The sequence below is a fragment of the Tupaia chinensis genome, unplaced genomic scaffold (assembly GCF_000334495.1).
Source record: "Tupaia chinensis unplaced genomic scaffold, TupChi_1.0 Scaffold143921_1, whole genome shotgun sequence".
Lineage (NCBI taxonomy): Eukaryota > Metazoa > Chordata > Mammalia > Scandentia > Tupaiidae > Tupaia > Tupaia belangeri.
This window is the reverse complement of record NW_006203772.1, coordinates 361,895-373,396: the sequence shown is the minus strand read 5'-3', so window position 1 is coordinate 373,396 and position 11,502 is coordinate 361,895. Positions and strand designations below refer to the sequence as shown.

Below are 11,502 nucleotides of genomic sequence, written 5' to 3'. Positions count from 1 at the left end.
CACCCCAAAGAAAAAAAATAAAAAATAAAAAGAAAAAAAAAAAAAAAAACTCTCCAAAAAAAAAAGGAAAAAAAGAAATGGGAGGAGGAACCAGCAAATGAATGGCGTAATGGTTACATAGTTGGACTTCCATATAGTCGACAGTGGTTTGAGTCCCAGACCCGGCGGCTTAAAACTCATGCTGAGCACCTGTGCGTGTGTGCCCAAGCTCCTAAGAAGAGAAATTATTTGATATTCTAGTTAAAAGTTTGAATCAATAGAAAAAGTTCCAATCAGAGTGCTAGTCCTATAAAACAGTGGTTAAGAGAGCCAAATCCCACATGGTCAACCCCAGTTCAAATCCTGGCCCTGGCTGGCACTTTTAAGAACATCTCAGGGAACTAGCAGATAGCATAATGGCTACATCACTGGACTCCCATGTAGTTGACCACTGTTCAAGTCCTGGACCTGGTGGCTTAAACTCACCTGGGGTGCATGTGCATGCATGCCACAGATCCCAAGAAGAGAATAGAGAAGGGATTGCAGCTTGGCCATCTCTCTGGGGGGTGATTTCTTGCTTTCTGTCTCTCTCTTTCTAGCAAGTGCATGTGCCCTATAGCAAAAAGCTCTCTTTTTATCCCTTTCTTTTTCTTTTTGAGAGGTTTTTGCCATAGGGTGTGTGCACTTGCCAGAGAGACAGAGAGATAGAAAACGAGAAATCACCCCCCAGTGGGGAGGGCCATGCTGCAATCCCTTCTCCTCCATTCTCCTCTTGGGATCTTAGGCACGCACGCACATGCACCCAGCATGAGTTTAAGCCACCAGGTCCAGGACTCAAACCACGGTTGACTACATAGCCATTACGACATAGCCATTAACGCTAACTGCTGGTCCCCAAAAATCTCTTTAAAAAAAAAAAAAGAGAAAAGAAAGGAAATGGGATAAAGACAGAATAGGTATACATCAGTATATCATAAATTCTAACTAATGCAGTAATAAATAAGCCCACTGTCTTCCAAACTTGCAATGAAATTAGTACTATTTTTTTGGAGATATTTTTTGCCATAGGGCATATGTGCGCGCCAGAGAGACAGAAAGCGAGAAACCACCCCCACCCCACCCCACCCCCGGGAGATGACCATACCACAATCCCTCCTTTATTCTCTTCTCCGGATTTTGGACATGCATGTACATGCACCCAGCTTGAGTTTCAAGACACTGGGTCTGGGACTTGAACTGCTGTCACCTCTGCAGGGGTCCAGCACCTTAACCACTACCACCACCTGCTGACCCCAGATTATTACTATTTTTAATGATTCTAACTAACCACATTAGGAAAATGAATTAGGTATTATGCCACTTTTTCAAGCCTTGAGCCATCAGGGCATATGGATTTCTTAGTGACTTTTTCTCTCCTACCTCCCACCCTGCAGGGTTTTTCCTGATATCATATTACATTAGAAGGGTAAATTTGTTGTAGTTAATGAAGCAATGTTGATACGTTATTTACAACTAAAGTACATCGTTTATTCTGGTTTCTTTATTTTTTTCCTGATGTCCATCTTATATTCTAAGGCACCACACTACATTTAATTGTCATGTCTTATTAGGCTCCATTTGGGCTGAAACAATTTTTCAGATTTAAAAAAAATTTTTTTTTTAAGAATTGGGACCAGCAGTTAGCGTAAATGGCTATGTCGCTGGACTCCCACATAGTCGACCGCGGTTCGAGTCCTGGACCCGGTGGCTTAAACTCATGCCAGGAGCGTGTGCATGCGTGCCCAAGATCCCGAGAGGAGAATGGAGGAGAAGGGATTGCGGCATGGCCCTCCCCCCTGGGGGAGATTTCTCGCTTTCTATCTCTCTGTCTGTCTCTGTCTGTCTGGCGAGCGCACGCGCCTTATAGCAAAAAAAATAAAAAATAAATAAAAAAGAATTATTTTAACTTTATTTATTTATTTTTAATTTGATTGAGAGGGACAGAGTGAGAGAGAGAGAGAGGGAAGATGAGAAAGCAAGCTGCCAGGTCTGGGATCCAAACTGCAGTCAGCCATGTGGGAGTCCAGCACCCTTAACCACTGTGCTACCTGCCAGCACCTTAAACATTTTTAATAAGAACTATATATTCAATTTTATTTATTATTATTATTTTTAAAAATTTGACAAGAGAGAGTGAGAATGTGAACCACCAGGTCTGTGGTCAGCCTTGTGGGAATTCAGTGCCTTAAGTCCACACCATCTGCCAACCCCTCAGACTTGCTTTTGATGACTTTTGACAGTGCTGGTCAGGGGTATTATAGAAAACCCCTCCATGGGAACTTACCTGACATTCTTCTCATGATTAGACTAGGTGTAAAGGGTTTTAGGAAGATCACAGAGGTGAAGTGCCATTTGTATCACATCAAAGGTACATGCTAAGGACCAGCAGTTAGCATAATGACTATGTCACTGGACTCCCATGTAGTCAACCACGGTTCAAGTCCTGGGTCCATTGGCTTAAACTCATGCCAGGTGCATTTGCGTGCATGCCCTAGATCCTGATAGGAGAATGGAAGAGAAAGGATTGTGGCTTGGCCCTCCCCCCCTGGGGGGTGATTTCTCGCTTTCTATCTCTCTGTCTCTCTCTGTCTGTCTGGCGAGCGCACGCGCCCTATAGCAAAAACCTCTAAAAAAAAAAGTACATGCTATCTACCTGATTTATGACTGTTGGTGTTGACCTTTATTACCTAGCTAACATAGCATTTGTTAAGTTTTTATTGTATTTTCCCCCTTCCCATACTGTGTTCTTTGAAAGTCATTTTGTGCATCTCATACTTCAAGGGTAGGGAGTTATCCTCCCTTTATTTTTTTTCTGAGAGATTTTTGCTATAGAGTCTGTGTGCTCGACAGAGAGATAGAAAGTGAGAAATCATCCCCCAGTGGGATGGCCATACTGCAGTTCCTTCTCCTCCATTCTCCTATCTGGATTTTCGGCATGCAAACACGTGTGTCCAGCGTGAGTTTTAAGCTGCCAAGTCTGGGACTCAAACTGCAGTTGACTATATGGGAGTCCAGTGACATAACCATTACACCATATACTGGTCCCACCTCCTCTTACTTTAGGGTAGAGTATCTACGTGATTGTTTTTAGGATTTTTATAAAGAGGATTTATCTGTTCTCAATTATTTATGTATATTAGTATCAACTCACCTATATTTATTTTATACTTTGAGGGGTTCCCTCCCCATTTTTTACCATAGGGTGTGTGCTTACTGGAGAGAGACAGGGGGAAAAAGTGAGACATCGCCTCCAAGGGGGCCTGGCCACACCTCAGTCCCTTCTCCTTCATTCTTTTGGGATTTTGGGCATGCACACACAAGAACCTGGTGTGTTTTACAAACTACTGAATCTAAGACTTGAACCAGCTGGCCATGTGAGATCCAATGCCTTAACCACCATGCCAGCTGCTGCCTCTATACTTTCAGTTTTAATCCAGTACCACTGTCTTAATTTTCTCATTCATGTTGTAATTTTAGGCATTGAGAATTCTTCTAGTTGACTCTTGTATCCATCTGAGAGAATGCGTGTGTGTGTGTGTGTTAAAACACATCCTTACTTTCTGGCACTAAAAAACACTCTAGGCTCATCTTGTTTATTTCTCACCTCTGTGCTAGAATCAGCCATTTCTCCAAGGAGCCCTGTTTCTTTTTATTGGTGAAAGGTATTAGAACCATGACCTAGGTCCTACATAAGCTTACTGCCACTGGAGTATTGTCTCTCTTCAGCCCTTTCATCTGACAGAACAAAGAAATAGATGTGTATATGCGGACCCACATATGTACACACAGCTGTAAATATTTTCACGTGTGACCGTATCTATATTAAGTTACTATTTCAACCTGTATTAGGTTAAACATGACTTCTTACTGATGTCAATGTTGTCAACTCTAACTTATCACCACGTAGACCATTGTGGCCTCCTTCCTGTGCTTGTCAGTTCCTGCATCAATGGTGAGATGCCTGGCTCCCACCATTTGTCATCAGAGTGGTGTAAGTAAGTACACTGACGTGTTTGGTTTCAAGTATACAAGTATAACAATATCAGAATTGTTAACTGATCATCCTTCTTTAAGTGTTGTAATTTTGTATTCTTTTTGCCCTTAGTTTTTCAGACCTTTTCTTTTCTTTTTTTTTTGGAGAGGTTTTTTTACTATAGGGTGCATGCGCTTGCCAGACAGACAGAGAGAGACATAGAGACAGAAAGCGAGAAATCACCCCCCAGGAGGGATGGCCACGCCGCAATCCCTTCTCCTCCATTCTCCTCTGGGGATCTTGGGCATGCACACACACGCACCCAGCGTGAGTTTTAAGCCACTGGGTCCGGGACGCGAACCACGGTCGAGTCCAGCGACATAGCCATTACGCTAACTGCTGGTTCCCAGACCTTTTCCATATGATTGCTTTTTATCTACTGAAATAATATAGTTATGACTGTGTATTTAAATTAAACATTTCTGAGGACTAGCAGATGGACTAGCAGTAATGATTACTTTGCTGGACTTCCACATAGTCAACCACAGTTCAAGTCCTGGACCTGGCAGCTTGTACTGGGTGCATGTACTTGCATGCCTATGATCCTGAGAGGAGAATGGAAGAGAAGGGGTCATGGTGTGGCCATCCCTCCCATGGGGTGATTTCTTGCTTTCTGTCTCTCTTTGTCTCTCCAGCAAGTGTACATGCCTATAGCAAAAATCTCTCAGAAGAATTAATGGATTACTTAAACATTTCTGAAGTAATCAGTATTTTTTTTATTACTTTTGTATAGAAACTCTGAATATTTGGCCTTAAGGGGAATAGGATTTTTTAAAAACATAATTATTTATTTTATTTTATTTATTCATTCATTTATTTTAATTTGATCAGAGAGAGACAGAGAGAGAGAGAAAATGAGAAAGCAAGCTGCCAGGTCCAGGACTTGAACCGTGGTCAGCCATGTGAGAGTGTCTAGCACCTTAACCACCATGCCACCTGCTGGTCCCAAGGGGAATATGATTTAAATGAGAAGTAGAATATAGAGAACCTGGGGCTGGCAGGTGTCGTGGTGATTAAAGGCGTTGGACTCCCACATGACCAACCATGGTTTGAGTCCCAGACCTGACGACTTGTTTTCTCACTTTCTCTCTCTTTCTGTCCCTGGTCAAAAATTTAAACTAACTAACTAAACAAAATTAAATAAAGTAATTATTTTTAAAAAAACAAAGACTATAGAGAACCTGCCATGCTTTGCTCAATATTTACTGTTCATGTGTTAGTCCAATGCCCTAACTAGCATGCCACCTGCTGGCCCTGACATTGTCATCACTTTATAGAGAAGAAAATGAGGGCTCAAAGGAATAACACAGGAAAGGAATGAGTTAAGCAAAGTCTGCCTGCATCTAGGCCCATCCCCTTCCCATTTTTCTTACCCAGTCACTTAAAATCTACTTAAGGGGATAAAGCAAGAATAAGGTCAAATATCAAACGTTAGAAAGTAAAAAAAAATTATAATGTATTTTAAGACTATATTAGAAAATATAAGGCAAATATAGTATTAATTGCAAAATAAATGTTTTGACTGCAATTTTATAATCACTAATGTTTTTTCCTTTTATGTGCCCTTTGTGTCTTTTTGTCTGTTTTGTGGTTTGTTATTTTATATAACAGTAGAAGACTTCTCATTTTTTGCTGTTGTGTAACCTTATTTTCTTCCCATTGCCTCCTTTCCCTTTCCAAGCTGTGTCAGCATGCTAATGCTACCCCTTGCCCTGTCTTCCAGGAAGTAAGTGCTTTTGGTGAGGAAGGTGAAGGCGATTACCTGGATGACTGGACAGTGCTCTGTAGCGGGCCATACTGGGTGAGAGATGGTGAGGTACGGTTCAAGCATTCTTCTACAGAGGTACTGCTGTCTGTCACAGGAGAACAATATGGCCGACCCATCAGTGGGCAAAAAGAGGTGCATGGCATGGCTCAACCAAGCCAGAACAACTACTGGAAAGCCATGGAAGGAATCTTCATGAAGCCTAATGAGCTGTTGAAGGCGGAAACTCACCATGCAGAGCTCTGAGTCTAGATCTGAGCCACGCTCACCACACAGTGTTCGTAGACATCTGCTGTTGCTTCTCCCTTTGGGGTCCTTGCCACCAGTTTCCTGGGCAGTGGCCATGTCACCACTGAGGAGAAGATGTAGAAAGAACAGAGAACAGTGGCTGCTGGAGGCTGCAGCCCTTCACGTTGGAATTAGTTACTCTTCCAGACCCGGGTCAGTTCTGAGTAGAAGACTTGCTCACAAAGGGGCAGATGGATTTTACTCATACTGATATTACAGACTGAGGGGAACATCTCTCTTACCTGGGAAGTTATTACTCCTCGAGCGCTTGGTATCATGGATTGTTAGTGTGTGGGACTTTCCTCCTATTTTTCTTGTTGTCTTTCTCCATAATGATTTAAAAAAAAAAGTGTTATTATTAGCTACTGTGTTGTTATTTATCAGGCGTGTTATTTCATGATCTGCTTAGTCATAGTCCTGAGATTCTTTTGAGATGCCATTAATCTTTTTTTTTTTTTTTTTTGAGAGGTTTTTGCTATAGGACGCATGCGCTCGGCAGACAGAGAGAGACATAGAGACAGAAAGCGAGAAATCACCCCCCAGAGGAGATGGTCACGCCGCAGTCCCTTCTCCTCCATTCTCCTCTCGGGATCTTGGGCACGCACGCACATGCACCCGGCATGAGTTAAGCCACCGGGTCTGGGACGCAAACTGAGGTCGACTACGTGGGAGTCCAGTGACATAGCCATTACGCTAACTGCTGGTTCCCGAGATGCCATTAATCTTCAAAGTGGGGCCTCTTTTAAGAGCCTTACTTGCGGGACCAGCAGTTAGCTTAATGGCTATGTTGCTGAACTCCCGTGTAGTCCACCATGGTTTGTGTCCCGGACCCGGTGGCTTAAACTCGAGGGGGGGGTGATTTCTCACTTTCTCTCTCCTCCCCACCCTGCACTCTCCCTGGCACCCGCAATGAGTGCAGGTGCCCTAAGACCAAAAAAAAAAAAAAAAAAAAAAAAAAAAAACACAAAAAAAAAAAAAAAAAAAAAAGAGCCTTACTTGCATTGGGGCCAGCAGGTGACGTGGTGGTTAGGGATGCTGGACTTCCACATGGCCAATTGCAATTTGAGTCCTGGACCTGGCCAATTGCTTTCTCTCTCTCTTGCTCTCTCTCCCCCCACCTCTTCTCCCCCCCATCCCCATAAAATTAAAATAAATTTTTTAAAAAAAGCAGGTAAATAAAAGAATTCTTTAGAGAAAAAAAAAAAGCCTTATTTGCATCCAGACCTTTACTTTCATATGTCCCTGGCACCTCATCTTTTTTAGGTTTTTAACTAATTGTAACTAGGGACCCTCAAAGAATACAGCAATGGTAAATAGCCAATGAGAGGCCAGCAGGTGGCGTGGTGGTTAAGGCTTTAGACTCCCACATGGTTGACCACAGTTCGAGTCCTGGACCTGGTGGCTTGCTTTCTCAACTTTTCTTCTCTCTCACTCTGTCCCTCTCTGGTCAAATTGAAATAAATAAATACATAAAATTAAATTTTAAAAAATTGTTTAAAAATAGTGACAAATGAAATGTTTTACTCTAAATCAGTTATTGCAGATTGACAGAAGGAGTGGGGTGGAAAAAAGAACTAACATTTATTCACTGTTTGCTAAATGCTAGGCCCCATATCCTAAATTTTTTTTTTCTTAGATTTTTGCTATAGGGCACGTGCGAGTGACAGAAAGAGAAAAAGAGACAGAGACAGAAAGCGAGAAATCACCTCCCAGGGGGGATGGTCACACTGCAGTCCCTTCTCCGTTCTTCTCTTGGGATCTTGGGCATGCATGCACACTCACCAGGCGTAAGTTTAAGCCACCGGGTCCAGGACTCTAAACTGCGGTCGACTATGTGGGAGTCCAGCAACATAGCCATTACACCAACTGCTGGTCCCATAGATTTTACTGTATTTAATATCCACATAAATATTACAGTATAGGTATTACAGTTTAACCAATGCAGAACAGAAAAGTTGAATAATTGAATTCTTAAAACTAATAAATAATTTTGGGATAGGAATCCAGCCCTGTCAGACTAATGTTTCTTTTAGTACACTGTGGTTGAATTTTTTTGTTTTTGTTTTTTATTTTGCCAGAGGATGAGAATGTTCACATAAGAGAGGCAAAGAGAAAGAAAGGCAGACAGTATCCCCACCCCCATGGATCATAATCACACCACAATCCCTTCTCCATTTCTCCTACCCTTCAGGATTCGGGGCATACACGCACATGTGCCCAGCATGTTTGTCAGGCTGCTAAGTCAGGGACTCAACTATGGAGTTGGCTGTGTAGGATCCAGCTGCCTTAACCACTAGTCCATGGCTGGCCTTACTGTGGTTGTGTTTTACTACACTGACATTGGATTCAGCACTTGGAAAACAATTCTTTTTTGGACAAACTTAGGGGTATCTTTTCTCTGAAAAGGTGGATAGAAAGCTTTTGTCCTCTGCCCACCTCATTTCTTCATCCTTCCTGTACTAGTCAATTCCAGAAAGTTTCCTTCTATATTCTTCAAGCATGGTAGTGGTTGCTATCTGCTGGAATTTCAGTGACTAGCAAGGTCTACCCTCCCCTTCCCTCAGTTTGCGATGGGGCACTGACAGAGAGAGGTAGAGAAAGAGACAAAGTGAGCGAGAAATCACTCCCCAGGGGAGATGGCCATGTCCATGTCAGTCTCCTCCATTCTCCTCTTGGAATTTTGGGCATGCACCAGGCATGATTTTCAAGCCACTAGGTCCAGGACTTGAGCTGTGCAGTCAGTCATATGAGATCCAGCTGCCTTAACCTCCATGCCACCTGTTGACCCAGCAGGCTTTTTTATTTTAGAAACTTAGATTTTTTTGTTTTCATTTTTAAAATCTGCTTTAAGCTGTTGAATATTTTGATACTAAATTTGTGCCAGACATGGCTAAAGACATTAAAAGACTATCGTAGGGCCAGCAGGTGCCACAATGGTTAAGGGACAAGATTCCCACATGCTTGCCTATGGTTTGAGTCGCAGACCTGGTGGCTTGATTTCTCTTTCTCTCTCTGGTGAAAGCATGTGTTCTATAGCAAATTAGAAAATAATAATAATTCTAAAAGAAAAAGACTGGTCTTTAATTTTTTAAAATAATAATTTTAATTTAATTTACTTATTTTAATTTGACCAGAAAGGGAAAGAACAAGCGAGAGTGGCAGGGAGTGAGAAAGCAAGCCACCTGGTCTGGGACTTGAACTATGGTTGACCACGTGAGAGTCCAGTACCCTTAACTACCATGTTACCTGATGGGCCCTTTGAGAGGATTTTTTGCTATAGGGTGCGTGCGCTTGCCAGACAGAGACAGAGAGACAGAAAGCGAGAAATCACCCCCCGGGGGGATGGCCACGCTGTGATCCCTTCTCCTCTATTCTCCTCTCGGGATCTTGGGCACGCACGCACACACGCCCACCGTGAGTTTAAGCCACCGGGTCCGGGACTTGAACCGCGGTCGACTACGTGGGAGTCCAGCGACATAGCCATTATGCTAACTGCTGGTCCCAATTCTGCCTTTTTTAACAGAGATTTTTGCTATAGGGTGTGTGTGCTCCCGGGGTGGGGGGGAGGGTAGACAAAAGCGAGAAATCACCCCCCAGGGGGGATGGCCACACCGCAATCCCTTCATTCTCCTCTTTGGATTTTGAGCAAGCATGCACACATGCCTGGCATGAGTTTTTAAGCTGCCGGGTCCAGGACTCAAACTACAATCGACTACATGGAAGTCCAGCGATGCAACCATCATGCCATCTGTTGGTCCCAAGATTTAGTCTTTTTAAAAGATTTTTATCATAGGGCGTGAGCACTTGGGAGAGAGACAAAGGGGAAATGAGAAATCATCCCTCCCAAGGGGGATGGCCATGCCACAATCCCTTCTCCATTCCTTTCTTGGGATTTTGGACATGCATGCACATGTATGTGCCTGGTGTAATTTTCAGGCTGCCAAGTCCAGGACTAAACCACAGTCAGCCACATGGAGTCCTGCACTTTCACCGCCATGCCACCTGCCAGCCCCAGACTTGGTTTCTTTTATAAGGACTGTGGTCTTAGTAAACTGAGGTCATGAATTAGCTGTGCTCTATCTCTGCCTCTACCCTTGCACCCCCTTATTCCACTTCCAGTTGCATTGGTCCCTTGAAGATCTCTCTTCTAGAAGTACACAAGTTACAAAATTTTAAGGAAATGAGATGTTTCCCTGTTGGGGATGGTGACAGTCTAGGCAGAAGAAGTGAAATCATAAGAATCTTAGCAGAATAAAGGAAATAAGTCTGATGAGAGTAGGCAGTGGGAACCAGCAGATGACATCATGGTTATGGCGCTGGACTCCCGCGTATTTGACTACAGTTAAAGTACCAGACCTGGTGGTTTAAAACACACCGGGGGAGGGGGGGTCGGCATGAAGCAGTTGGCATAATGGCTATGTTGCTGGACCCATGTAGTTGACAGTGGTTCAAGTCCTGGACCCGGTGGCCTAAGCTTACACAGGACGCATGTGTACCCAAGATCCCTAGAGGAGAATGGAGGAGAAGGGATTAGGGTGTGGCCATCCCCCCCTGGGGGGGTGATTTCTCACTTTCTGTCTCTTCTCTTTCTGGCAAGTACATGTGCCCTATAGCAAAAACCTCTCAAAAAAAAAAAAAAAAGGCCCAACAACTTGGGGGGGGATCAATAGTTGGCGTAATGGCTATGTCGCTGGACTCCCATGTAGTCGACTGCAGTTTGAGTCCTAGACTCGGTGATTAAACTCACGCCAGGCATGTGTGCATGCGTGCCCAAGATCCCGAGAGGAGAATGGAGAAGGGATTGGAACGTGGCCATCCCCTCTGGGGGGTAAATTCTCGCTTTCTCTCTCTGTCTTTCTCATGAGTACACGAACCCTATAGCAAAAACCTCTCAAAACAGAACAAAAACACACAGGGTGCATGTGTGCGTGTGCCCAAATTCACGAGAAGAGACTGAGGAGAAGGGATTGCGGCTGGCCATCCCCTCTGAGAGGTGATTTCTCACTTTCTGTCTGTCTCTCCAGCAAGCACGCATGCCCTATAGCAAAAATCTTTCTTAAAAAAGGTGGTAGGGGCTGTAGGTGGCTTGGTGGTTAAGGGCGTTGGACACCCACATGGCCCACTGCGGTATAAGTCCTGGACCTGAAGGCCTGCTTCCTCACTTTCTCTCTCTTGCTCTGTCCCTCTGGTCGAATTAAAAAATAAGTAAAGTTAAATAATTTTAAAGAAGAGCAGGAAGTGTTGAAAGGCACCCCTCTTTGACTTGGAAAGTTTTTCAGTGAGCTTTGGCACCCTGATAGAAGGCTGCAGCTGACCAGAATTGACTGAATTCTTTTATTTTTTGGAGAGGTTTTTTTTTTTTTTTTTTTTTTTTTCCACTCATAGGGTAGGGCGCCCC

The 11,502-nt window shown here is 43.6% G+C and overlaps 1 protein-coding gene across 1 annotated transcript in view; it reads left to right on the top strand.

Moving 5' to 3' along the window:
• The window catches only part of SDF2 (stromal cell derived factor 2), a 13,323-nt gene extending 6,858 nt beyond the window's left edge, over positions 1–6,465 (top strand). Inside the window, 1 exon segment of the mRNA XM_006165456.3 lies at positions 5,775–6,465. Within this exon segment, the coding sequence (XP_006165518.1) occupies positions 5,775–6,062 (288 nt within the window). The 3' untranslated portion in view covers positions 6,063–6,465.
• The last annotated feature ends 5,037 nt before the right edge of the window (positions 6,466–11,502 follow it).